Source organism: Plectropomus leopardus, chromosome 14 (genome assembly GCF_026936395.1).
Source record: "Plectropomus leopardus strain MGB_pleo_1.0 chromosome 14, ASM2693639v1, whole genome shotgun sequence".
NCBI lineage: Eukaryota > Metazoa > Chordata > Actinopteri > Perciformes > Serranidae > Plectropomus > Plectropomus leopardus.
In genome coordinates, this window is record NC_142189.1 from 27,974,014 (window position 1) to 28,001,936 (window position 27,923).

Sequence of the window (27,923 nt, forward strand, 5' to 3'; positions counted from 1 at the left end):
AATCTAGCATCACACCTCATACACCGTACCTTTCCATTTTCTTCAACATTATGTCCAGTAAATCTGATTAGTGTCAGATTACAGTGTAGACAGTCTGTCTTCAGGATCTGATTTGAGAAACAAATGTGATTTTCCTGCAGTCTGAAGGTAGCTGATGACATCAGAGCTCACCTGAGAGCCTGCAGCTCACCTGTCTGTGTGTCTCTGTGCTGATCAGCTGCTGCTGCCAGAATCCTCCTGATAAAAGGATGCATTGCATTTACAAACCAAGTGATTAGCTGAACAAGCTGTTGATAATTTACTCAACATATAATGTCCATAATAAAATGATTCATAAGATAAGCCTCCATTGATTCCCAGAGGGGATATTCAGGTGTTGCAGCAAAGAAATAGTCACAGATATATAGAGAAGGTAAAAAGATAGTATTTTGTTTTGTGGGGAGGGAATTTTTTGTACAACAGTTGCACTACAAAGAAGAAGAGAGTGCAAATATATAACATGCAAATAAAGCTAAAAATAAACTAAAGATTATCAATGAGGTACAAAAAAAAAGGAGACAATGCCAGAAATGTCAAAAGGTCAACGGTGAGGCTCATAAATGAACAGGTTAATGGTACGGTGAAAATCCAAGATATACAGGTAAGTAAAAAAGAAATTTGAATAGAAATAAAATAAAAACTGTGAAATGACAAGGTAAGAGTGACACAGTGGTGTGATTAGTAGCAGCAAAGTCAGCAAGGTATAGTTTATGTAAACAGTGTACACCAGAATCATTTGTTACAACACAAGTCCTAAAGCCATTTCTGTCTGTTATTGAGTCATCAGAGCGAGTTCAGCAGCAACACAGTTTAGATGGTTTAGTGATCAACAGGTCCACCATTAACAGGTCCACCATATGGACAAAATTATGTGGACGCACACTCTAATTACTCTAAGCATGCCAGATACATACAAGTCAGAATATATTTATTTTCATCAGGCAACTTTACAACAACAAAAAAATATTTTGAACAAATTAAGTTCTGTTATCTCATTTACAAGTTCTAGCTGCAAATCCTGTTCAAACAATGATATTGCATTGATAAACCGCCTGATATTATTGCAACAAACATTGACAGCATTTTCTAGCAAGGTCATTTTAAATGTTATTTTAATAATAATGGTTCTGATGATGAGTGGACGGCGAGGCGCAGGAGGTTTGCTGCCACAGGAATTTGACTCTCTGAAGCTGGAAACAGGCCAGTATCAAGACAGAAGAAAATATCTTTATCAGAAGGTAAAACTGGGAATTTTAACACAGGTTCTAGCAAACACTTTGTAGTACATGTGAATTTTGTATTGCAGTAGTATTTGCGATGTTTAATGTCTTTCAGATTGAGAAGTATCCTCTCCAGCACAATACAGGAAATGACTAACTGAAGAATCCCAGTCGGCATTTTTAGTGCACAGACTTTGAACATGAGAAAGTTGACGTGGATGTATTTATGTCCTTGAAAAAAAAAACACGACCGACTTGTGAATGGTCTTCTGTTGTCAGAGTGACCTCATGGACCTGCCACAACCCAAATGACTTGTCTCATTCTTCTCACTGAAGTTGTTTGACTTGTTTGTACCTTTTCCTCCTCTGCCCCTCTCTCTAACAGCCTCGTGCGAGGAGGCTGAGATGGAGACGGAGGAACCGGGGGAGCAGCTGGAACGCCACGAGCCATCTGCTTCTGGCCCGCTGCAAGGAGGGAGGAAGGAGCAGGGGTCATAATACAGACCTTGCGACTGCTACGTAGGTGTGCAGGCAACACTCTGAGTTGGTCAGACCTACTTTAAACATTCCCGTTTGGTTTCCGATGGCTTGTGAGTTGGAAGTGATGGCACATGTTTGGGGTTGGCGGTTCAGTTCTCCTTATAGTGTGGAGCTGTAAAACTCCTCACAGGTAAAGGGCTGTGTTATTTTACCATGAGGTAAAGTATACTTGGCTAACATTTTCCTTAGTGTCATTATAGGTGTGCTGATTTTGTGTAGAGACACAGAACTACAAGAAAATCTCCATGTAAAAACAAATATATATATATATATATATATGTACATATATACAGAGAGAGAGATAGTGCCTAAAATCACGACACACACACAGCTGTGTTGTGCATGCTGTGTTTGTGCTCCTGATATTTGCTCCTGATGATATTTATTATGTGTTATGTACTTTCACATTGATATATTGTATAATTCAATGCTTTAAATGCTTCAAAACATTGCTTGTTTTGCAGAATAAAATCCTTTAATGGTAGCTTCCTGGTGTGCAGATCTCTATCTCTTTACACTAATTCCAATAATATAATGATGCACCAGTCAGACTGCGATAGAAAACAGGCCAGCAGTAATTAGCAGAGTGATGATAAATGCTCTTTAATAATACTTGATGTGATGAAGAGTGGATGGCCAGGCTCAGAGGTTTGCTGCCACATCATGAGTTTGACTCTCTGAAGCAGGAAACAGGCCAGTATCAACACAGCGGAAATGATCTTAATCTGAAGGTAAAACTCTTTCATTTAAATCAAGTTACAGTAAACACGTTGTGGCTGCTGCATAATATGAAGTGTGTGTTGCAGTTGTATTTGTGTTGTTTGCTATCTTCCAGATGAAGAAGTGTCCGCTCCAGCACAGAGGCCAGAAATCTCTGTTTGGAGGAACACAGTTGTGTGTGTGGATTTCATTTTGCAAAGGTACTGACATGTTTGTTTGATTGGCATTACCTTAAGCAGTGGCACTGTGTGATCTTTATGATGAGTTATTCTATTTATTTTATATTATTTAGTTATCCAGCAGAGACCCATCATCATCATCTCTCTGTCAAGATGTCCCAGCTGTCCCCACTGCTTCTACACCTCCAGCTGTTCCCCCATCTCCATCTGCTGCTCCGGACATTTACAAACGACTAGCTGTGGATTTAAAAATGGTGAATATATTCATTCATTTGCATGCCTCTGGTGCTGCTTTTCGGGGTGGGGGTGGGGGGGATACGTCTACACTCACCTGACTTTCTTCACTAATTTCTTTTAATTTCCCCTTATCTATCTTGTATAAGTTGAATTTGTATTCATTATTTTATTAATATTTTATATCACTGCCTGGGAGAAACAAGAATACAAATGCAAAAAGATCTAGAAAGTTATGGACAAGATAAAGCAGCAGAAGTAGAAGTAGAAGCACACATACACTACAGAAGGCAGCAGCACACAGGACAAATCTAAACACATGTACCACCATGTACCTATATAACTTTAATGTTTTATTTAAGTGCTAAATCATAACATGCGCCTTTGTGTTCGCACAAAATAGTATTTTTGTGTCATCCCAGTTGAAAAAAACACAATCTTAACAAAATTCATGATAAACTTAAATGTACAAGATAGAGTTGTGTTTTCTTTGAATTCTTAGAATAGCATGCTCAAGTCATATCTCACTTTCCTTTTTTAAATTAACATCTGTAATTGTCAGCAGTGATCAGATTTTTCAGACTTTGTGTTCAAATCTCCCTCATCTTAAGCTGTGTTATGTACTTTCACATTGATATATTGTATAATTCAATGCTTTAAATGCTTCAAAACATTGCTTGTTTTGCAGAATAAAATCCTTTAATGGTAGCTTCCTGGTGTGCAGATCTCTATCTCTTTACACTAATTCCAATAATATAATGATGCACCAGTCAGACTGCAATAGAAAACAGGCCAGCAGTAATTAGCAGAGTGATGATAAATGCTCTTTAATAATACTTGATGTGATGAAGAGTGGATGGCCAGGCTCAGAGGTTTGCTGCCACATCATGAGTTTGACTCTGTGAAGCAGGAAACAGGCCAGTATCAACACAGCGGAAATGATCTTAATCTGAAGGTAAAACTCTTTCATTTAAATCAAGTTACAGTAAACACGTTGTGGCTGCTGCATAATATGAAGTGTGTGTTGCAGTTGTATTTGTGTTGTTTGCTATCTTCCAGATGAAGAAGTGTCCGCTCCAGCACAGAGGCCAGAAATCTCTGTTTGGAGGAACACAATTGTGTGTGTGGATTTCATTTTGCAAAGGTACTGACATGTTTGTTTGATTGGCATTACCTTAAGCAGTGGCACTGTGTGATCTTTATGATGAGTTATTCTATTTATTTTATATTATTTAGTTATCCAGCAGAGACCCATCATCATCATCTCTCTGTCAAGATGTCCCAGCTGTCCCCACTGCTTCTACACCTCCAGCTGTTCCCCCATCTCCATCTGCTGCTCCGGACATTTACAAACGACTCGCTGTGGATTTAAAAATGGTGAATATATTCATTCATTTGCATGCCTCTGGTGCTGCTTTTCGGGGTGGGGGTGGGGGGGATACGTCTACACTCACCTGACTTTCTTCACTAATTTCTTTTAATTTCCCCTTATCTATCTTGTATAAGTTGAATTTGTATTCATCATTTTATTAATATTTTATATCACTGCCTGGGAGAAACAAGAATACAAATGCAAAAAGATCTAGAAAGTTATGGACAAGATAAAGCAGCAGAAGTAGAAGTAGAAGCACACATACACTACAGAAGGCAGCAGCACACAGGACAAATCTAAACACATGTACCACCATGTACCTATATAACTTTAATGTTTTATTTAAGTGCTAAATCATAACATGCGCCTTTGTGTTCGCACAAAATAGTATTTTTGTGTCATCCCAGTTGAAAAAAACACAATCTTAACAAAATTCATGATAAACTTAAATGTACAAGATAGAGTTGTGTTTTCTTTGAATTCTTAGAATAGCATGCTCAAGTCATATCTCACTTTCCTTTTTTAAATTAACATCTGTAATTGTCAGCAGTGATCAGATTTTTCAGACTTTGTGTTCAAATCTCCCTCATCTTAAGCTTTCATAGATAACCCCAATCGAGATGTGAGACAGATTCACCTTTGCAGCTTGGTAATTCAGAAAAAAAACACTTATCTTAGTTTCTCTGACCATTTTTTGTCTGTATGTAAATACAGGGAACAGGAAGTTTAATGTGAGGTCTGCGTGTTATCTGATTTTTCCTTCTACTGCAATTTACAGGTGATTATTCTGCATGAAGGCTGGTGATGTCTACCCATAAACTCTTATTAATATGTTCCTAATATGGCTCTCTGGAAGATTCAAGCATTTAAATTAAAATAAAAATCTCTATGTATTCTGATATTATGACTTTCAAATGACTCACTTTTATTGAGGTTAAACTAAAAGATTTGGGTTATTTGTGTCCAATCTCAGTGAGCCCGTGTGACTTCGTGAGGGTTAAAGGAAAGTTTAGCCGTTAATCTGATGAAGTGAGAGGAGATGAACAAGGATGTTGGATGTTATCTGTTCTGCCAGATAACTTCCTTTAATTTGACTAACAGAAACTTTACATAACATTTCTATCACTCATCTGAACAAGTCTGCACTTGAGCAGCTTAAATCAAGCCAACACACTTGTTGTAATTTAAATGATAAAAATCTGTCATGGTCAAGTTTAGTTTTAATTAAGTTGCGATTTAAGTTACGCTGTGTAGTCATGAATGACTACACAGTGTAACACCATTTCATAAAATCTTTATTCAAACCCATCTGTACTTTTTGTCAGTAACATCTCAGTACTAACACAGTGATGTAGCAGTGACCAGTTCCTGACACTATTTATAAGTAACAGTCTTTTAGCGCAAGTAGGAATTTTCTTGCTAAATGAGATGATTTCATTAAGATTTGAGAATTACACTCCACATCAAACAGAGCAATTCAGAATGAGTGCCTTGAGCTGGTCAGTGTTTTATTCTACTTCATCAAAAATACATATAAAACCTGCAGCTTGAAAAAGACAAGGAAAAAACAATAATTTAGTTACTTCACAACACCACCACTGAGTGAACAAACAAGGTCACCAGGTGCCTGCTCTGAATAGACAGAGCTGGAAACACATGGAGTTAAACTGATCTGCGACAATCTGGGCATTCAGTCTGTAAACTCTGAAATATGATGAGACCATAGACTGCATATAAAAACTCATAAGTAATGCAAACCGCTAATCTTTGTGCAGTCATCTGTCCAAAAACTCCTTTTGCTTCAGCTACCTTTTTTGTTTTCTATATAAAGACAGATGCTTAAATGTTTGCCACTCAGTGGGAGTGAGGGTCAAATGATATCCTCCAAACAAAAAAAACAGGAAAGATTGAGAACATTTATATCAAAGTAAGAAGGCAGACGAGACCTGCCAACAGCAAAAAGTAATATGAAAACAATAGACAACATGTAAAAACCAAGGCTGGAGAACTCCTTTTCACTCCCGTTAAGGCTGGACTGGAGTTCAATGTTATCAATTGATGACTTTCAGTGGAATTACTGATAAATTATTTTGAACTGTCCAAATTACTGCTTTTAAGCCAATCATTATTAATTCTACTATGATTTTTGAAGCATATTGCCCTGCCTTAACTGTTGCATAGTAACAGAAGGTCACAGTCAGTGTCTAGGCCATGTCCTCTTCAGCCTCCTCAAACTCGCCCTCTTCCTCAGCAGTGGCGTCCTGGTATTGCTGGTACTCGGACACCAGGTCGTTCATGTTGCTCTCAGCCTCTGTGAACTCCATCTCATCCATGCCCTCGCCCGTGTACCTGAAATATGATTGCGTTTTGACGAATTAGCTATTGTTAGTGTATGAATTCTGGGTAAGAACAGGCCAGCACAAGTACAGGAACTTCTCCCCACTGTCCTAACATCAGTCTTCTTTTACTCACCAGTGGAGGAAGGCCTTGCGACGGAACATGGCGGTGAACTGCTCCGAGATGCGCTTGAACAGCTCCTGAATGGCTGTGCTGTTGCCGATAAAAGTGGCGGCCATCTTGAGGCCCCGGGGAGGGATGTCGCAGACGGCCGTCTTGACGTTGTTCGGGATCCACTCCACAAAGTAGCTACTGTTCTTGTTCTGCACATTCAGCATCTGCTCATCCACCTCCTTCATGGACATGCGGCCTCGGAAGATGGCAGCAACTGTGAGGTAGCGCCCATGGCGTGGGTCGCAGGCAGCCATCATGTTCTTGGTATCGAACATCTGCTGGGTGAGTTCAGGAACTGTCAATGCCCTAGTAAAAGGCAGAAAGTTCATTAAAGACTTATTTTTAAATTCATTAAAATGCAACTTGAGGGTCTGATACAGCCCCTAATACCCTTTTCCACCCAAAATAGCATGTGCTTGCAGGTTTTTTAAACATGGGTAAACTCCCACTGCCAGTAGAACAGAGCTGTGTATACGGCTCTGCAGCAGATGAGTATGCCTTTCTGTATATTTTAGTTGGGTTTTTTTTGTTTGTGTGTCATGTTTGGCGTCACGGACTGGCCAGCAAACAGGCTAACAGTAGAAATGAGAATGGATGAAGGCCTGTGACAACAGAATAGTAGTCATGTCTCTATACATTACTTACTTTTTCAGTCTCTCTTTCACACTCCGTACAGACTAATTTGGAGCGATGTTTCAGCGCTGCTTAGGTGGAGATGGACGGTATTTAGTTGAGACGTGTCACTGCATCTCGACAGTTTAGTGGCTAAAATTAGCACGTTCACCTGGTTGTTGTATTCTCATCAAGCCGAGTGGAGCTGGAGTCGATAAATACCCATAACTACTGCAGAGTCAGTGGACCCAGGTGTGAATGCTAATTGTACATGTTCCCATTGTGTTAAAAAGCCAGGTGTTTGTGGGTGTTTGCGGGTTTTTTGTGCAGTGGGAAGGAGGCTGTAAGCTCCTGCCTCTGTACCTGTACTGTTGGCTGCCCCGGCTGGTCAGCGGGGCAAAGCCCGGCATGAAGAAGTGCAGCCTGGGGAAGGGCACCATATTGACGGCCAGTTTTCTCAAGTCAGCGTTGAGCTGGCCAGGAAAGCGCAAGCAGGTGGTCACACCGCTCATGGTGGCTGAGACGAGGTGGTTGAGGTCTCCGTAGGTGGGCGTGGTCAGCTTCAGCGTGCGGAAACAGATGTCATACAGGGCCTCATTATCAATGCAGTAGGTCTCGTCTGTGTTCTCGACCAGCTGGTGCACGGAGAGGGTGGCATTGTATGGCTCCACCACCGTGTCCGACACCTGGATTGAGAGAGTGAAAAGAAAGACGAGACAAAGGGAGGAAGAGGGACCAGCATTACACAGGATTCATACACATTTTTACCAAAAAATTTCCAGGACTTTGAAGCAAATTTACAGGACCATAAATTATTTGAAATGAGCATCAATACTCCTTATCAGTTGTTTTCGATACATAATAGCTTTTTAAAATATTGTTGAACATCTGAATATAATTTAGGGATTTGTTATTTATGGGGGGGTGTTACAAAAAGGGGGAGGCATGACATAATTTTTTTAAGCACTGGGGAGGGACTTATGTTTTTTATTATATTATTTTATCAGCCTCCGGAGGCATGTTAGGCATTTCTGTGGCAATTTTAAAAAAATGTTTGTTTTTTTTTTCTTTTAAAACTTTTGATTTTTTTTATTATAAGAAAGCATACTTTACACGCCTGTTTTCTTAAAAAATATATCTTTTTTTTTTTTTAAAACACCAAAAGTTATACCATTTATCACAGCCAGAAACAATTCTTAAGGTCCTTGAACACATCATGTGTTATTATAAAGGTTTAAAAAAAAACCTAAATGCCATGACTTTTCCAAAACTTTCAGGGTATATTTAGTTTTCCAAAACTTTTCCAGGCCTCGAATTAGCTATTTGCAAATTCCATGACTATTCCAGGTTTCTCGTGATCTTAAAAACACTGACTAAAGCGCAGAGAAGCATGTGTAATGACAAATATTTTTAATTTCAAAATATGCCCATGTAATAAATGAACCTTGGGTGAAGGCACCACGCTGAAAGTGTTCATGATGCGGTCTGGATATTCCTCTCGGATTTTGCTGATGAGCAGTGTGCCCATGCCGGAGCCAGTGCCTCCTCCGAGGGAGTGTGTGAGCTGGAAGCCCTGTAGGCAGTCGCAGCTCTCTGCCTCCTTCCTCACCACGTCTAGGACCGAGTCCACCAGCTCGGCTCCCTCAGTGTAGTGGCCTTTAGCCCAGTTATTACCTGCTCCGCTCTGACCTGTGTTACATAAAAATGTAGAAATCTTTAACAACTGTGGTATCAGCACCTCCTGGATCTACATGAAATATGACTTCATCATACTTGCAAAGTAAAACACAATTTACTCACGGTGAGAGAATGGCTCCTTAAACTACCTGATACACAACAATTGCTTCCAATCAAATTCTCACCAAAGACAAAGTTGTCTGGTCTGAAGACTTGGCCAAAGGGACCAGACCTCACAGAGTCCATTGTGCCTGGTTCCAAGTCCACCAGCACTGCACGGGGGACATACTTGCCACCTGGTGAATGAAACACAAGTGGACAAATTATTATGAAACTATTTGCACACAGTGCTGATTACTCTTTTACAGCTTTTCTTCTTTTTGTTAGTATGCATGAAATGATTGCCCTTTTGAAATGTTGACCAAACAAAGCGAAACATTTTATTATTTTTGTAACATCTGAATGGCATGTCAATTCAGCCTTGTGTGCTTACAGCAGAGGGTTACAGTAGAGCAACAACCAAAGAAGCATGGATGGATTACTAAACAGGCCTGCTGGGCACAAGCCCAGTTCCCCACCCCACCCCTATCCTTCATCTGTAAAATGTCACTCAAATTACTGACCAGGAAGAGACTCCAAATTAGCACAAAGGGACCACAAAGAAATGTAAAAGGGACATAAAAGATCTACAAAAAATAGGAAAAACAACCACAGAAGACACGATATTTCCTCAGATACACAAAACCACAAAAAGATGCATAACAACTACAAAGAGGCACAAAACAACTACAAAAAAGAGGCAGAACCACCACAAAATCACATAGCCCCTTTCCCTCTACACATAATACCCACTAACATCTGGCTTTTGTATGTAATGGGAAAGATTACAATAGGGATTCACATCCTGGTAAAATGACTCTACAGTAGTCACAGGTATTTATCAGCTCCGCTCCATCGCTCTGCAGTGATGGGAATACAACACCAGGGTGAACACACTAATTTTAGCCTCTTCACTGGCAAGATGCAATGAGACAAAAAGACTGAGTCAAAAAGAAGGAACTGTTGTAGTATTTTCATCGGCCTCCGTGCTGCTTTCTGCTATTTAATAACCTGTTTTCAGGCTGTCCATGTTGTCGAGCATGACACACCAGTAAAAAGCAGAAAGGTGCTCGTCTACTGCAGAGCCATGTACACAGCTCTGGTCTCTTGCTGATTTTAAGCAGTTTTTCCAGTGTTTAAAAAAAACATGCATACACATGCTAATTTTGGTGGAAAGGGTTACAGGTATCTTGCTATTTCGCACTAGAGGAGGTGGGGCCTTTTACATATTTGTGCTAAGGGGCCCATTCTCTCATTATCCAGCCATGCTAAAAAAAAAAAAAGCCCAACACCTATACACAAAAGTGGTTTGTAATTTGTTTAGAAAAGTATGCTTTATCATTTTCTACTACAACACCTACTTAACCTTATGCTATCTTCATTCCCTGAGAACATAATGTCTCAATTTATAAAGTTACCAAAAAACAAACAAGGTTAGTCGCTTGTATAGGACCTCAAATTTTATTACAGTAAGTGAACGCTCTCATATTTGTTTGGGATGATATCATCAGGTGGGGGTCTGTTGTAAGTTCTCATGGAAACAGACAGTAACTAGGAAGGACAGCGGAGCAGGACAGACTGGCTTCAGGGCTGAGTTTTTGTGTCTTCCAGGGGGATAAGGATCCCCTGCTGGATGCCCACGGTACTAACAAGCCTTCCGCGTGGTATTGAATTACACTGTCTCTCTTAGAAATGATATAACTAGATTATCTAACGCTGTAGTAGAGCAAAGAGAAGCCAACCTGTTGCCTCGTTGTAATACACGTTGATTCGCTCCAGCTGCAGGTCGCTGTCCCCATGGTATGTCCCGGACGGGTCGATGCCGTGTTCGTCACTTATCACCTCCCAGAACTAGAACAAGAGATTACAGAGCCACCGTGAAATGAACTGGCTATACAGAAAGTTTTATCCCCACGACTCAAGCCCATGGCTGTTTACACACCAAGGCTATCATTAGCTTAGTTTATCAACCCGCCCAATCCATATTTAACATTCACGCTCTTTTTCAATGAGTTAAGACTTAACTTTCAAACCAAAGTTTTTCTAACCTTTGCTCCAATTTGGTTTCCACACTGGCCTGCCTGCAGATGAACGATTTCCCTCATTTTGGTTGTATTTGAAAACTTCCAAACAACGACAGAAACAGACGAAGTTTACACTCTGTTGCGCTCCTGTAACGGACTAACCTGAGAAGGTAGGACCGCTGCCAGCTGCAACCGGCCAAGTAACACTATTGGACCGACTAACTGTCAGTCAAAGCTTATCAGAGATCTGATTGGTCGAGAAAACTTGGTTTTGAATTTTGATTGGATAGTACGATAGGCGTTGCGTTGCTTTGGTAACACAAAGTAGTATCTGATGCACAACAGCGTTTCCGCAGTGACACTCCCTTTGTTCTTGGAGCAGGTGGGACTACATGTATAGAATAACTGAGTTTAACAACCCAAATCTTATAATTATTTTCATTTTTTGGCTTAATTTCTAATACACGAGCCCACCTGCTGCTCAAATCCAGAAAGATCACAATGGGAAAATCGAGACCATAAATGTGGCTTTGGCAATATTGTTTTTACAAACATTCATGCCAATAAAGAAGATTCTATAAAGTTGAATTGATCATCAATACCAGAGTTTAAGAACTTGTTTTCTCTGATGATATAATGATAAGTCATTGTTTTTTCATGTTCATCAAGCTGCAAGTTTTCTTAAGTAAACCTACATGATGTCACCATAAAATTAATAAAAAACTGATGTAGCTTCCTTTGCCACAAGAGGGTAGTGGAGAGCCTTACAATTTACCTCACCTTATGCACAGAGGTGTTTGCTGGTGTCATTAAAATCTATGGTTGGTAGGTATATGTATTCAATCTGTTGTGGGCCTGACCTTAAGGTTTTTACATCTATGAATAACATTTTTATCAAATTAAATCAAATAAGTCAATTCAAATTCCATGTTTTTCCTCCTCCATAACTAACTGACATTACATGTAGTGTCACAGATTGAAGCTCTGCAGGACATCGCCAGGAGCTTCGAAAACAAAGCCAGAAATTCTTCACTAATTCATCCAGGAAGAAAGTATTCCACCTGCTCAGTTTATTTTCTGTAAACGCCAGTGATGGAGAAAGTACTCAGTTCCTTTACTTAAGTCCAAGGGCTAACACTACACTGAAAATACTCTGTTGCAAGTAAAAGTACTGCATTGGAAATGTTGTTTGAGGAAAAGTAAGCAAGTTTACTCAGGAAAAAGTGCTTTTAAGTATGAAAAGTACAAGTACCCAAAGTGGAAAAATCTATATAAAAAAATCTAAACAAACACACACAAAAATTATTTTAAAAGAAGTGTTTATCAAAATAGCTGCCAAATCATTTTCTGCCTATAGACTAACTGATTAATTTGCAATTTGTTGCAGCTGTACTTGTATTACCTGTTAGGTAGTTTAATGTAAAACATATTAAGATTTTTGCAAAAAAAAGGCATAAAAAGTTTATAAAATAAGTAGTTAATGAAGCTGTCAAATAGATGTAGTGAAGTAAAATACTCCCCTCTGAGATGTAGTGGAGTTTAGGTACAAAGTGGCATGAAAAGAAGATACTCAAATAAGGTACTTTGAAACTGTACTTAAGTACAGTACTTTTTATACATGTAGTACTTTTAATTTATATTTTATAATTATATCTATCCATAAAATGAATTAATAAATTCTATAATGAATTTGATAATAAATTCTTAGAATAATAAATTGTGTTTTTTTCTTTCTTTTTGAAGTAAACCGGCTGTCCCCTATAGAGTGACGTCATATTGCTGCGACTGTTTACATGCGACCATCATGGCGCTGTTTCCAGCTTTTGCAGAAGCAGGGAGTAACAAAGTTGAAGATTCGTCCAAAGGTATTTACTCCTTAGTTTTTCTTATGAACTGAGTTTTGCCTCAAGACCCTGTTGTCATGATCTTAGGAAGATGAATGCGTTGAACCACGAGCGAACGTCAGCTGATATTAGCTTCTCTAACGTCAGCCTGTCGAATAACAGACCTGCGCGTTAGCTTAACGTTTCTCTCCTGTCAGTCAGTTTACACTCCGCTGCAGGTGGACCTCTAAAGCCAGGGTGATAAGCCACAATATAAAGGCGTAATAGACGAAGCAAAGAAGGCGTTGCTGTTGTTTTGGGCGTTAGCAACGATTCACACTGGGCTGAGAGGTCCGCTTTCCTACATATCTATAACACAGAGTGACCAACATGTGACCCTGAAGCCTTGATGATATTCTACAGTGTGTACATTTATGCCTGTGAGCAAGGCATTTAAGTGCTGAATCTCTGGGTGTGTTTGCTGTGCTTATACTCTGCTCCGCATATTATGGTATTTTTTAAAGGTTTTGATTATATATTCTCCACACATTGTGAGTTTTTAAAAAAGTTTTAAAGAAAAACACCCTCCAACTCTCACCACTAATACACAATGTTTGAATGTAACTTAGTTACAGCACTCAAGTGTTTTGGGGGAGTCTCTGTACCTTACTTGAGTATTTATATTTCTGTCAATTCTCATTTTTTGCTTCACTACATTTCCTAAGTAAAGTGTATACTGTTACTCCAGTACATTTCCTCTAAGTACATCACTTACTATAAAACAGGAAAGGAGGAGAGGAAGAGAGCAGACAAATGAAGAGATGAAAAGGAGGGAAAATTGGATTTTGTTCTTCAAACATGCTAAGTTGTAATATGGGCTCCATTTTCAACGTGGTATATGCTATAGTTGTGAAGGAATGAATAATTCCAAATTCGGACTGCTCCCTTTTTATTATCAGCATTTACTCATACTTTTACTTTTAATACTTAAGTACATTTAATAAAATAAAATAACCGTTGATTCTTAATTACAGTACATATCAAATGTTTAAAGATCTTTACTCAGGTAATATCATAGTAGGTGACTTTAACAACTGCCAAAGTCATTGTCCGCTAAGAAATCTGTACTTTTACTGAAGTGTGGCTTTCAGGTACTTCATCCACCATTGCTATTACATTTCCCGGTTTTGAGTCTTGTTTATTTTGATAATATGCGGGACAAGGTCTTTACAGGAACATAGAGAAACCTAGTCATCCATCTCCATTTAGACATTATTATAATAGTGTCCAAGTTCCTGGACCTCTTTGGCAGTGCCGGCATGTCCCATCCAAATGCAGCAAATCTGTGTCCCCTGTCCCCTCAAGTGTATCCCTATGATGTATGTTTCCACATGGGATTAGAAAACCCAGGTATTACTAGTGTTAATGTAAACATACTTAACTCATGATCATTGATTAACACTGACTGAATGCTTTTCTTTATATCCACTGTCTCCTTGTAGAATTAGACTGGCTGAACAATAAGAGTTTTCAGGCTGGAGATGCCCTCGCTATACAAAACCGATATTTTGATAAGACCAGTGAGAGGCTGAAACAGAAGGAAACAAGGTAAAAGTAAAAAATGAAATCTAGTTTCTTTGGTTGAAGAAACAATACTGAACACTCTACTTTGTATGCTCAAGCATGCACGTTTGTTATTTTTATCATCCTTACGATTTCCTCTTAAAACTTGTTTTCATGAGTTGGCTGTTGTCATGCTCTGATTTTATTGTTGCTTCTTTGTAAATGTTTTATTCTATTTTTCAGATCTTTTTACATAATGCAGGCATAATGACTTTGCTCTTGTTCTTACGTGCATGTTTTTTTCTTCACACTGAAGCACTGTTAAGACATCTTTAAAATTAAGATTGTTGTTTTGTAATTTTTCTAACACAATCATTAGAAGTATTTGAAAAACAGTCAAATAAAGCTTTGTTTTTGCTCGAGGCAGGTGTTTACTTGGTTTTCTCCATCTCTGACTCCTATTAACACTGAGTTCACCTTATAATCCTCAGCGTAGGCAGAGAGGCGAGCTCTGCAGAGGAGGAGGATGAGGAAGGGAATGTGCCATGCAAAAAGAAGAAAAAGAAGCGTGAAAAGAAGAGGAAAAAGAAGAAAAAACATAAAAAGAAGAGTGGGAGATATTCAGACAGTAGTGGGTCTGACTCTGAACCAATTTTCCCCAGTGACCTCAAAAGAGAGCAAAAGGCAGAGAGGTGAAAATCTGAATGTTTACATCATCATTTCTTTTAATCTTATACACAATAGCAGTGGCTTACCTCTGCGCTTTATTCATGTTTGTTGTTTGTGCATCCATCCAGTCCCCAGGCTGCTCCTGTAGGAAGTCGTTTCTCCTGGTTGGATGACCTCCAGTCACCTGCAGAGCAGCTGTTCTGTGTGGACCGTAAAGCAGACCCAGCCAACTGGACGTATAAGTCCCTGTACAGAGGAGACGTAGCCAGGTAACACACATACATTCATACACACACGCACAGACACACTACACCACGAGTGCAGTGCTGTGACATCTTTCTCCTTAGATTTTTTCATTTCACAAAGAGAGTAAGTAGTAACCATCCCTGCTCATGCTGACTACCTTTTTTATGTTACTCAGTTCATTATAAATTAAAAACATTAAACACATGGTAAAGTTTGGAAAGACTCTGTAGCTCTTTTGAGGAGTAAACATTAAAGCTGCCATTAACTGGAAGTAAAGACTACAGTAGCAAAACAGTTGTGTACTTGATAAAAATTGAATGGGTTATCATTTAAAGATAATTTTGAGACTCTATTTTATTTCCAGGTATAGGAGGAAAGGCAGCTCTTCCTTGGGCCTGGATCCTAGCAGACAGGGAGTCAGCTGGACGGAGTCAGAGTCAAATAAGAAACAAAAAAGCGGGGACAAGAAGAAAGCAGCAGACAGATACTTCTCTACAGTCAGTCGGCAGCTGCTGAGGTCCGAGCCCCCTGTTCCTACGCTACCTACAGTCCCTGAGGGCAGTGACACCACCGGCCCCATCTCCTTCCTTCCACTGGGTGATGATGAGAACAAACGAGGAGAGACAGGTAAGAGATTTAGCTGCAGCGAGCAATGAAGAAGACTTAACCAGCTCAGAAAAATCAAGCATAAACCTCAGCTGCTGATATTGTTTCAGTCTGAAAAAAAATTGATTGCCATACCAGGTGACAGAGTGCAGACATCCTCAGTAAATCCTCTCGGAGTGTATGACTCGTCCACGACTCTGTGGCTGCAAGGGAAGGGACAGCAGGAGAAGACAGAGCAGCAGAAGCAGGACAAAGAGACGGGACAGAGTGCGGCGCGTTTGTCCGGGAGGACTGAAGAGTTCAACAGGCGGCTCAGAGAGCAGCCAGCAGACACGCAGCTCTGGATACAGTTCATAAGATACCAGGTATGAGGACTGTACTTATACCATGTTGTAGACTACTGTATTATTCTGCTTAGTTTGCACACCCGTGTATTGTAATAGGGTTATTAAATTATTGTGTATTTCTTATCATCAACAAGTTCCAGGTAAAAACCAAAAACAGAAATGTTTTTGTTTGTCTCTCAGAATTTTCCAAAGTCTCTTCTTTGTCTGTGGCAATCAGGCCTAAGGCTAGTCATTTCTAATAAAGATATAAATCATTAAAAATATATTAGGAATATAGTTTCTCATTCTTTTTAAAAGGCTCAGTAAAAGGGCTGGGCCATAAGGCTGAAATCAAATATCACTATATTTTTGACTGAAAACCCCAATATTGTTATTGCAACAATATTGTAGGGTTGGCAATTGTTGCTTTAACAAAATATTTACACAATGAGATTTTTGATAGATAATCATCAGTAATGTGAATATGATAACTAAGTGGGCAAAGGCAAATGCAACTGTTATCATCTGTTATCATCTGTTATCATCTGTTAAGTTCAGAAAATGACACCACTTAAATTTTATTAAAATATTAAAACCAGGAAAAACAACACTTCTAAGGCGGTACCTAGTCTTGTATCATGATATCAATAGAATATCAATATATTGCCCAGCCATACTTACCAACTTCCCAAAACATCTGGGTTCTGTACTCAAACGCAAATGTGAGTCAAATAAAACAGCACTAACAAGACTGGAAGACAAATTTACTTTTGGGGAAAGGAATTTAACCCTTTAAAACCTGAATAATTGGCTTGATTAGTTACAAAAACATGGGAAGCAGACAGTGAGCAACTTAGGATGAAATGACCCCAAAATTAGCAAAAACAATTATAAAAAGTACAAGAAATATACCTAAAAAAAATAGCAAATAAATAAATAAATAAAAACAAAACAAAAACAAACGCTAACAGGGAAGTATCCTGGAAAAATGTGCTTAGAAATAATAACCCTGTAAAATAGTTTGAAATATATAATTAAGATGATTAGAAATATAGTTTTTTGGACATTTTTCCCTACCTTTTATAAAAAATAATTTTCCAAATCTACTAATATCTTGCAATTTGCAAAACACTTGCAAAGTTGCTCATTGCTTTTCTTCATGTGTTTTTTTTTTTAAAAAAGCAGGGCAGTTTGCTCAGGGTTTGATGGTTCTGAATGCAGCACAAGAAAAGTCACATTGATCCAGGTTTAAAAGGGTTAAGTTAACAAACTTTCTTACTCACTGTAAAACCATAGTGTGGTGGTGTATGTTAAATCACATGCATGTTTTCAAGCCCTCTATGACACCTGTGAGATAATATCAGCCTTTTTATGAAGCAGGCTAACTGACCTCTTCTTCTTTATATGCCAGGATGAGCTCAGTGCGACATCATTTGGAGGCGAGGAGGAGCAACAGGGCAGCGATTCGGCTGATCGTCGAAAGTCTTCCTACCGAGCAGTCCTGGAGAAAAAGCTGAGCATCGCAGAGCGCGCTGTTGCCACCAACCACGGCTGCATAGCTCTGCAGCTGGAGAGGCTCAGGATCTGCCAAGAGCTCTGGGAGCCCTCACAACTGGCTAAAGAATGGAAGAAACTGGTCAGTCCACAGACTTTATGTGTCTCTATAACACTCACTCTGTGCTTTTGTATTTTGACTACACCTGTGGCTTATTTTCAAGGTTTTTTTTGCCCTTAAAAGAGTGGAAAATATGCTGTGCATCAGTTTTGTATTCAGCTTCACATTGACTTATATTTTACAAGGAGAGGATCCCGTGCATTTTCTTAAATTAATCACTTTTTACAGCCATGTATTAAATACTTCTCTGCATTTTAATCACTGACCAATGCTAACATATGAGCATGTCTGTAAAAGCTTATAATTATTCCATCAAGGCTAACCCGTCTTTTATCTACTCAATCGCAGGTGTTCCTCCACCCAAACAGTGCCCCCTTGTGGAGGGAGTATCTGCTGTTCACCCAGAGCTACTTCAGCAACTTCACCGTGTCAAAGGTGAACTCTGCGTACGGAAAGTGCCTCAGCACTCTCAGCGCGGTGCGTGACGGCAGCATGCTCTCTCATCCAGCTCTGCCAGGGCTTGAGGAGGATATGTTGGGTAAGACTTTGTTGAGCCTGCTTTCTCCTCCTAGAGGCTTGATTAGTGGATAACGGTTACATATCCAGTTCCCTTGCTCAGTTTATCAGTGTTGTTTGTATGCTTGATGCTTACTGATTGCTGTGGTTGATCTTTCTTTTTGTCCAGACATCTTCACCCAGCAGTGTCATTTCCTGCGTCAGGCTGGTCACTCAGAGAAGGCGATTTCTCTGTTTCAGGCCATGATCGACTTCACGTTCTATAAACCCGACAGCGTACAAGAACTCTCCACTAAACAGCAGGTAAACCCACATACACAAGCATGCATCCAACCCTATTTTGAATATTTAAATGGTTAGTCTAAACCTAATGCAAATGAATAGTCTTGACATGAGTATTGTGATCTGTGTGAGATTGCCAGTAAGTGAAAACCTCCAGGAAGTCACTGTGCTTAGGCCAAGGAATAGTGAAGCACATGACATCCTAAAGCCACAACTTGCCATTTCTGCACTTCAGTTTTTGTATCTAGGTGTTAATTAGTGAGTGTCAGAGGTGCTGGCAGGTAGAACTTTTTATCTTCAGATAGAAATTGCTGAATGTTTAACCACCATGGTGCTGGGGAGCAATGTTTTTACGATAAAGCCCCCATTTTTTGTACTACACAAGCAGGTAACTCAATACACATTTTTACCAGTGGTTTCATGCCTTTAGGATGCAAGTACATTATTTAAAAGACAACTTTTAATTCTCATGAATATTTAACGTTAGAATTGAAATTTCAAAAATTCTAAAATATCCTAAATAAATAAAAAAAATAAAATAAACCACACACAACCGAAACAATAAATAAAGTAGACTCCAAAGTGTAAAGGTGCATAGGTGCCAGCAGAAGCAGTGAAGAAGAAGACTGCTAACTAGCAAACATGAATGTAAATAATAGAGGAATTTAAATATTCAAAAAAATTTGCCTTTGCAAATGTTTTATGAGCAAGGACAAGCATTCAAAGAGTTTGTGAGACCTGAGGGATACACACAATGTTATTAACACTGAATGATGAAGTAGCTTTGTGTTTTTTTCCAAGAAAAATCATCAGGGCAGCTTTAATACTAGCAAATGTGCTTATTTCCCTTACTATAGAACAGTTTATTTATTTATTATATTTCTTTTCTAACCCTGTGGGGAATGCTGTGTTTACATTAGTGTGTACAGATTTTTTTTTTAATTGGACTTGTCTTTTTTTAATTGAGACAAGTTCAAGTTCCAGTAATGTAAAGCCGAGAGAAATTGTGCCTTCCAGTTAATTTATGTTTTGATGTGCGCACAGGTTGAGTTCTTTGAGCCGTTTTGGGACAGTGGGGAGGAGAGGATTGGAGAGCCAGGAGCCAGAGGTTGGAAAGCGTGGATGCTCCAACAAGAGCGAGGAGGGTGGCTACAGCCCAGTGCAGGTAAAACACACAGAGACATCCTCATAACAACAAGAGGCCGGCTGTACTTCAATTAGTGGTAATGTAAATCCTGGAATAATTTCTAAATTGATTTGATAAAATCACCAAGAATATAATTTTCTTATGTATTTGTGTTTGTCTGCAGAGGAAGAGGAGGAGGAAGAGGAGGAGGAGGAGGAGGTGAAGGATCGGAGCCAGCCCAGGTGCACAATCTGGTTGGATGTGGAGACGTCTCGTGAAGCAGCTCACTGGCTGCCCTGGAGGCCTGACAAAGCCAAGGGCCAGTCAGAAGAGGACTGTGAGGACCCGGACAGACAGGTGCTGTAGAGTGTCTCTGCTCATGTATAGTCTGTTTGGAAAGCGTTTACACTATGTTAAAATAAGGTGTGACTACTTTGTTTGATGTCTTCATGTCTCTCTCTTTCTCTCCAACTGTAGGTGTTGTTTGATGACATTGGTCCATCCCTTATTTGTCTGTCTTCACCAGAGCTCCGGTTCCGTCTTCTTCTCAATTTCTTTTCATTTCTGGGGCTGCCGGTAGACTCAGCGCACTCTTCTGCCCCCTGTCAGCCTGGCCTGCTACTGGAGAACCTCTCTCTGCTCACTCAGGGTACAAGTGACATTTAAAATCTATTTTAAAAAAACATGATAATCAACTTGAAGCATATAACTGAGACAAATCTGGCTCCCTATCATACTGCAGATAATGAGCTCAGGCGTCCTCTGACCGCCCACGACCTACCAGACCCCGGGGTTAACTCTGTAGGTCACATGACCACCCTCCAGGGAACAAGGAAGTGGGTGGGGCTTGGGAAGCAGGGCGAGAAGTTTGTCACCAATGTGTTCAGCATGGTCCAACCTGTCCTTCCTGCTCACCACCGAGCCGTCCTGTCTCTCAGGTGGATGCAGTACGAGAAACTCAAGGTGGGAGTCAGTTTATCAGAATCGTAAAGGTTCAGTATGTAACTTTCATAAATGTAAGTTTTTGTCATATTTGGTGAAACTGCTGGTATATCCTGACAGTAGTACATGAGACAATCTGTGAACAAATCATGGTCCTCTGGCTCCTAGAACTTCTAACATTTGCAGGAATCCAACTGTCCTAACAGTAGTACATAATAGGGCTGGGCAATATTAAAATACAATAACGTATCGAGATATGAGACTATATATTGTCATTACAGTAAAGTGATGTACTTTTCTCTACTTGTCAGGCAGTTATACTTGTTTTAATACTTAACTTTACCCACTTAGTTATTATATTTACATTGCGAATGATTATTGATCAAAAATAGAATTGTGTTAGCATTTTTTCAAAGTACCAATAATCATTCCTACAATATTGTCACATCAAAGAGGGAATTTTGTTTAAAAAAAGAAAAAAAAAAGAAAAAGAAATGTTCATGAGAAAGAAAAAGCATTTGGGCCTAAAATTGTCTTAACTTTGCAATGATTTACTCATTGGTATTTGTGTGTATGTGTCAGGTCTTCCGCTGCCTGCGTGGTGGCAACAAAAAACGTCTCCGCTCTCAGGGCAAAAGCAGCAAGCGGGTAGCCAAACAACTGCTCAAAGAACCTGATAACCGCTCGTCGTTGGTGCTGTGGCGGGAGTACGCCCACCTGGAGTGGATGCTGGGCAACCTCGACGAGGCTCGTAAAGTCTTCTCCACGGCCACAACTATAGGGGGAACCAAAGGGCTGAAGAGTGCCACCCTCTGTGAGCTGTGTCTGCTGTGGGCCCAGCTAGAGGTGGAAGAAGGGGCCAACGTGCGAGGAGGAAAAGCTGATGCCACTGGATCCCCAGCTGTGTGTGTACTGACCGGGCTAGCAGAGGGAACCTTCTCATCCTCCTCTTCATCCTCCCAGCCTCTTTCTCCAGTTTCCATCCTGAAAGCCAGGAAGTCGTATGAGCAGGCTCTCACTGCCGGCTTGTCAGCACTGGACCAAAATCCCAACAACCCTCGAGCCAGCCGAAAAGGTTCGATCTACTGAACTAGCTTCAAACTTCTGTGTGTTTCATTTGTCATAGAGGTGCTATATGTGTCTTATAAAAGGCCCATGAGAGAGTTTTGCATGTTAAAGCCTATTTATTGCAATTCATGTCCACTCGGAGTTACTGCATACCATACCATAGTTTGAGATTCATGAATGCACCAACTTCTTTGCCGACTTTACTAATCATTTTTAGCATAATATGAAAATCAACCTGCAGAGCTTTGAAACTTGCAAGTACAATATGTAATCCATAGCATTTAGCTGAACATTTTGTTGTCTGCTCAATCAATTCAAACACTTTTGTTATACACAGTACATGCTAAGTAGTAATTAGTCTGAAATGGGGTTTCAACTTAATAAGTCATTATTAGCAGTTACACACCAGTCCAATATTTATGTATGTAGTTTTTGATTGTCTTTTTAATAATGTGTTGGGGGGAAAAAGTTAACATATACACATACACATTCACTGTACAGACATGTTTTCTTTCCTTCACCCTCCCCATCTCTCATCATGAACACCTGAATACAATAGGCAGAAAATGAAGAGAAAATACATAAATAGGTATACATACACACGTACTTATACACGTATAAATTCACATATTAAACACTGCAAATTAATTTTATCTGCATTTAGAGATTTAAAGTAAGTCAAGGAAGGCCGCCGAGGATCGAATTATTTCTGAATTGTTCCCTTAATAGTATATCAAATCTTTTCTAGTAGGACACAGTACAGTACATGGCCTTTCTCAACCCTTACCAAATATAAATACACAAATATATAAAACTTGTAAATCTCACCATGTAAAACTCATTAAAGTCATTTTTATGTATGGTAACATGAAGCCAGGGATCTGCATGGGGCTGAAAGCTGAGTTGTTGACTGAATACATGTAACAGCAGAAACACTGTAATTATTTTTAAATGAAATGCGGCAAAATCATTGCCCAAGTAATGGTTGTCACTGGCCTCTACATTACCTTCTGTTTAGTGTCTGATGGATTTCTGTGCAGCAACAAAACTGCTCTTCAAAGTCGAGCTAAAGCATTCAGTTTCTTGAAGGAGTAAGAAGCTCATCGAAAATCATAGTTAACAGGGACAGATGTCATTATGCGTATACACGTGCTGCACGGTATCTGCGTGCAAGCAGCATTGTAAAAGCAATGAAAATCTTAGTTAAAACCAGTTAAGCAATAATAAAAAAGACATTTTCAAGATTAAAAAAAACTCCTTCCCAAATGTTGTCCACCTTTGAATTCAGAACATAAATTGATGAATTGGCATTTTCACAAAAATCATTTTGACAACATCCCAATGAATAAAGCATGTGTAAATAATACAATTAATGATGACTAAATTTCACGAAGATCCTTAAGTTTCAGGGTCCTGGTATTGTGCACATTGTCACACTGTCGTGTCTTATTGGGACACTTGAATACATCAAAACTATTGTTGGTGTTTCTGGTAAATCCTGTGCTTTCTGACAATGACAGGTCTCTGTGTTTTATTTTAAAAAATGGCTATCTTTCATTAATTTGATCTTACTTGTTATCTTTCCACCAACAGGTCATGAGGACCTGCTAGGAGAGAAAGTGAGGCTGAGAGGCCTGACAGGCTGCTACGCTCTGTTCCAGTACCTCACAATGGGCATCAAAGCAGCGAATGCTGTCTACAGCCAGGCCAGAGAGAGGACGGAGGAGCTGCACCGCACGCTAACACTTGACAAGCAGCTAAACAGTAATGACAAAGCCAGTGCTGATAGCACTGATGCTAGCCAGTCTGCAGCTGATTCCAGCCATACCAGAAGGCAGGATGCTAACAGGGTAGCTGCAGAGTGTGAGGCAATAGCAGTGCAGCAGGCAGTGTTGCTTAGATACCACAACAGCATCAGTGTGTTTCCACTGGCAACACTGAGAGAGACGTTGACCTCTGCCCTCTCCTCCTGGTCCAGCAGCGCCCCCCTCTGGAGCATTTATGTACAGGTAAGCCATGGTCTCCTTATAACATACCAAAACTCATTTCACTTTTGAATCATCATTAGTTAGAATCAAATCAATCCGTCATTGCGAATGAGCCTCTCTAGATGTGTTTATATCAGCTATTTGCATTTATTCTGTACTGAATCAGAACTTAATATCATGATGACACCTTCGTGTGACCTGTGTTTCAGGTGGAGAACCGTTACCATAGCGCTGGCCGGGCGCGTCGCTTTTTTTACTCTGTAATCAGGGACAACAGCAGTGTGGTGCCGCGCCTCTTTGCTATTGTTGCTGAACAACAAAGGAAGCAGCTGGTGGACGCTGCTCAGAGGTAAGAGCAGAGAGGATGATGGGAAGGTTTGGGTTTATCCTGCACTGTATGTGAATAATCATTACAACAGCTTCAAAAAGTAAGATGCTATGGTTAAAGTTTTCTTTTGTTCTTCATTTCTTTATGCGTGATTAGTCAAGAAAACTAAGATTCAGAAAGGATTGCAGCATTGGTAAAGTTGAATCTGTGTGCTTATTGCTTAAGTTCCCTTTTTGTAGAAGGAGTGATTTGACAAGGAAATCCCTACACTTGAACTTTTGTATTGTAAAGATACACTTAGATAGTTTGATAACCTGTAGCTACTAAATGGCTTGTCTGGAACTCAGTTCTGGAGATATTTGCAACTATGTCATGCTTTAACCCTTTGAAATCCTGAGCACGTTGGTTTGATGTCTTTCAAAAACATTAGGGAAAGGCAATGAGCAACTTAAGAAGAAATGATCTAATGATTATACACTAAATAAAACATACTTATGATATTATAATACATTTCTGCCAATATATCCCCCTAAATCCTGCACACTCAACTTTTTAAGGTTTTTGTAGGCAGACAGAAGGTATCCAATGTCATTGTCCAGTAAGGGGAAATAAAAATGTAGCAGCTCTCAAAAGTGTATGGAAAAGGGACTTGAGTGTATCATTTGATAAAGATAAATGGGTTTAAATTTGGGATAATTCTTGTACAATGACAAGGGATTTGAGAATATGTTAGACACAGTTTAAAATCTACATAGTTAGTATGAGACCTTGAGTAGGCTACATCGACTCGGCTTAAGGAATTCTGCAACTTATTAGAAAATGTAAACAACATATACATATATTGTATATATTATTATCGTTATGCCCATATATTCAAAGCCTCTGGATGAAGATTCACAGCTATATAATAGATGGACTCAGACAGCAATAATTATAGGATAGCAAAACATTTTCAGGATCTGGAAACACCTGCTTTTCAGGATTGGGTGACTCAACAGGGAAAGGCTGCATCCTATTAAAGAAAGAAGTGTAGGAATTGTAATAGGGCAGACAAAAGTTGACATATGTGAGGAAGGTATAATGCTTTTGGGGGTGCATAAGTGTAACGGAGGTAAAAGCAAATGAATCACAGGTACTTTCATCAGGATTTTGTGTTTTTATGTTCATCTGTACGCAGACTAAGTGTCTTTATTTTCCTTATTGATCTTTTCTAGGTTGTATTTCTAAGAGGCAACATCATTGATTTTTTTGAGTTGTTGTATATCTCTTGTTTTTGGGGTTACATCAGGTGGGGTTGGAGCAATGGGGAAAATATAATCTCCATTTGTAAGTTGGATTGTTGTGCCCTGATTGTTTTGCATGTTTAAAAATAACAATTGCAAGTTGTAAAAATATTCATAATTCATATATCATAATTCCCATGACTTTTATATAATTGTACATATATTTGCATTGTCTTTATAGGTCTTGTTGCCATGATGCTCCCTTGCCCATCCTTCCGGAGAATGGCCTCAGCAACCGTATCCGTGGGCTCTTTGATAGCGCCATAGCAACAGAGATTGGCTCGCACTGTCCTTTACTTTGGAGGATGTACATGCACTTCCTGGTGAGACTGCAAATAACACTCACAAACTCACATGTTGACTAATTGTGTGAGGACACTATTGACTTTGACTCATTTCCTGTCCTTGACCTGCCAGTTAGAGGAAATGTATAATCCTTCTCAGCATTTATTCAGTCATACTCAGAACATAGTTGCGGACTCCACTGAAACAAAGACCTGTTTTTCTGTTTTTTCACAGAATCATCTTGTCACTAAACTGATAAATGTATACACAGTGGAATAAGGAATGAAGTTACCATCAGAAAGCTTTAAAGTGCCATTTAAAAGAAATAAAATCTGGATATTTTTAAAAATAGATTTTCAGAGGAATCAAAATTAAACACAAAAATGTCTTTTTCAGTGATGATCGCAAAAGCCACTGCGTATTTGTGTTCTTATTTTGTCTTGTATATCATTCTGCTTCTTACCTTACCTTAGAGTGCTGCCGGTTTTTTCTCATTTTGCAAATATTGACTTAGAGATAGAAGTATAAGAACTAACACACACAGTAAGACCAGCCTATAGATACAGTCAGTATTCATGGAGACGCCAAACAAAGCATTAGCTGCCACGCTGAAGAATTGCTGTGTCTTTTTGCACATCAAATAAACTGAACAATCCAGAGTTAAAGTATATTTTTTCAACCTGGACCCTATTTTTTCCATTTTTTTGTATGTAAGTGAGGAATGGGAGCCACATTTTTTAGATAGATAAAAGTGCTTGTTTTTGTCACTAACACACTCAGATGTTATGATAAGTCTGACTCGATTATTAAAATGATTGCTACAGAGATGCAGCTTTATGTTAAAGACTAAGATCCTTTCTGTTCAACCAGTCAACAGAAACAAAATTAAACTCACAGAAACTATCTTGGTTCATCTTTCAACTGTTTTACCAATCGCCAACTCTGGTTTGGTTAAAATAAGCCCTTCATTCATCCAGTTAGTTGTGAAGATATGTTGAATCTCTACATAATGAAGTCACTGTTTATTTGAATGAAGTCTGGTGGGTTTGGTTATGATGGTTTTGGGGCTGTTTCTGGTTAAACAAAAAGGATCTAACTCTTTCTTTGAAAGGTTTTAGATTGTTTAGAAACGGGTGAAAAGTTGTGAGCTGACTCTGCCCTTACCTCACCGCCTAACTATGACCAGCCACCGACTCTATCCATACAGACTTACTTTGTGTAATTTGTGCATTTGGATTCACAAATGACATCAGTCAGTGGGGTTTCATGTCTGTGCTGTGTGTATGTAAATTGTATATGTGTGTGTTTGTAGGTGTCAGAAGGGAAAGTGGATAAAGCCAAAGGCATCTTCTACAAGGCGTTACAGAATATTCCTTGGGCTAAGGTGAGACATAAGAGTGATACATCCAAGCAGCAGATGACCTCTGTCTACTTTATCGTTTAAATTTTACACACAATACATTAATTGTCTCCATCTCTCTCTTTTGTGTGTCTCTGGTTGTTTATGAATGTAAATTTGCATTTATGCAAATGTGTGCATGCCACATGTGTGCGATCAGGGTTTGTACATGGACGCAGTGCAGCTGTTCCCCGAGCACCTGCAGGAGTTTGTAGATCTGATGACGGAGAAAGAACTCCGACTCAGACTGCCTTTAGAAGAGCTGGATATACTGCTGGAGGACTAAACACACACACACACACACATCTCATTCAAGAACATCAGCACACTTGATGGCAGAACAGGACACAAACTTGGATGCTTACACACACATAGCTGCAGTGTTAAACAGTTAAGTGATCTTATGGGTTAGGAGCGATTCTTTGTACAGAATGTCTAATGCTTTATTTTCCACAGCAAACACTAGTTAATAAATGTGTGATTCTCATTCATATTTTGTGTGCTGTAGATTTATTTATGCATATGAATTTACAGTGCATGTGTTTCAAATGACATGTAATATAAAACTCCATAACATGTTCATATTAGTTCAAATTAAATTTTACTGAGATACAAAAGAAGCATGGAAAAG

At 39.3% G+C, this 27,923-nt stretch overlaps 2 protein-coding genes across 2 annotated transcripts; one reads left to right on the plus strand and one right to left on the minus strand.

Moving 5' to 3' along the window:
• Positions 1 to 4,621: 4,621 nt before the first annotated feature.
• LOC121953224 (tubulin beta-4B chain-like) lies at positions 4,622 to 11,407 on the minus strand. Its single transcript, XM_042500182.2, has 7 exons — positions 11,252 to 11,407; positions 10,946 to 11,054; positions 9,290 to 9,400; positions 8,872 to 9,116; positions 7,791 to 8,113; positions 6,777 to 7,121; positions 4,622 to 6,653 (listed from the first exon to the last, which is right to left on the minus strand). Exons 1-7 carry the CDS (start codon positions 11,306 to 11,308, stop codon positions 6,509 to 6,511), a joined length of 1,335 nt encoding a protein of 444 aa, XP_042356116.1. The 5' UTR covers positions 11,309 to 11,407; the 3' UTR covers positions 4,622 to 6,508.
• Positions 11,408 to 12,998: 1,591 nt separating this feature from the next.
• nrde2 (NRDE-2, necessary for RNA interference, domain containing) lies at positions 12,999 to 27,783 on the plus strand. The gene is made up of 19 exons (XM_042500813.2): positions 12,999 to 13,092; positions 14,553 to 14,658; positions 15,105 to 15,305; positions 15,411 to 15,551; positions 15,893 to 16,155; positions 16,273 to 16,499; positions 17,872 to 18,096; positions 18,424 to 18,613; positions 18,761 to 18,894; positions 19,918 to 20,038; positions 20,184 to 20,356; positions 20,477 to 20,648; positions 20,742 to 20,962; positions 21,524 to 22,016; positions 23,603 to 24,018; positions 24,207 to 24,346; positions 25,790 to 25,931; positions 27,206 to 27,277; positions 27,453 to 27,783. Exons 1-19 carry the CDS (start codon positions 13,032 to 13,034, stop codon positions 27,576 to 27,578), a joined length of 3,624 nt encoding a protein of 1,207 aa, XP_042356747.2. The 5' UTR covers positions 12,999 to 13,031; the 3' UTR covers positions 27,579 to 27,783.
• The last annotated feature ends 140 nt before the right edge of the window (positions 27,784 to 27,923 follow it).

What these genes read in the sequence shown, in the direction of transcription:
- nrde2 (XM_042500813.2), top strand. Translation starts at nt 13,032, where the DNA reads ATGGCGCTGTTTCCAGCTTTTGCAGAAGCAGGGAGTAACAAAGTTGAA. An exon ending in GTGAGGACCCGGACAGACAG is followed by an intron (nt 20,357 to 20,476) that starts GTGCTGTAGAGT and finishes CTCCAACTGTAG; the next exon opens with GTGTTGTTTGATGACATTGG. An exon ending in AGAATATTCCTTGGGCTAAG is followed by an intron (nt 27,278 to 27,452) that starts GTGAGACATAAG and finishes GTGTGCGATCAG; the next exon opens with GGTTTGTACATGGACGCAGT.
- LOC121953224 (XM_042500182.2), bottom strand. Translation starts at nt 11,308, where the DNA reads ATGAGGGAAATCGTTCATCTGCAGGCAGGCCAGTGTGGAAACCAAATT. An exon ending in GCGTGGTGCCTTCACCCAAG is followed by an intron (nt 8,114 to 8,871) that starts GTTCATTTATTA and finishes CTCTCAATCCAG; the next exon opens with GTGTCGGACACGGTGGTGGA. An exon ending in CGCAAGGCCTTCCTCCACTG is followed by an intron (nt 6,654 to 6,776) that starts GTGAGTAAAAGA and finishes ATCATATTTCAG; the next exon opens with GTACACGGGCGAGGGCATGG.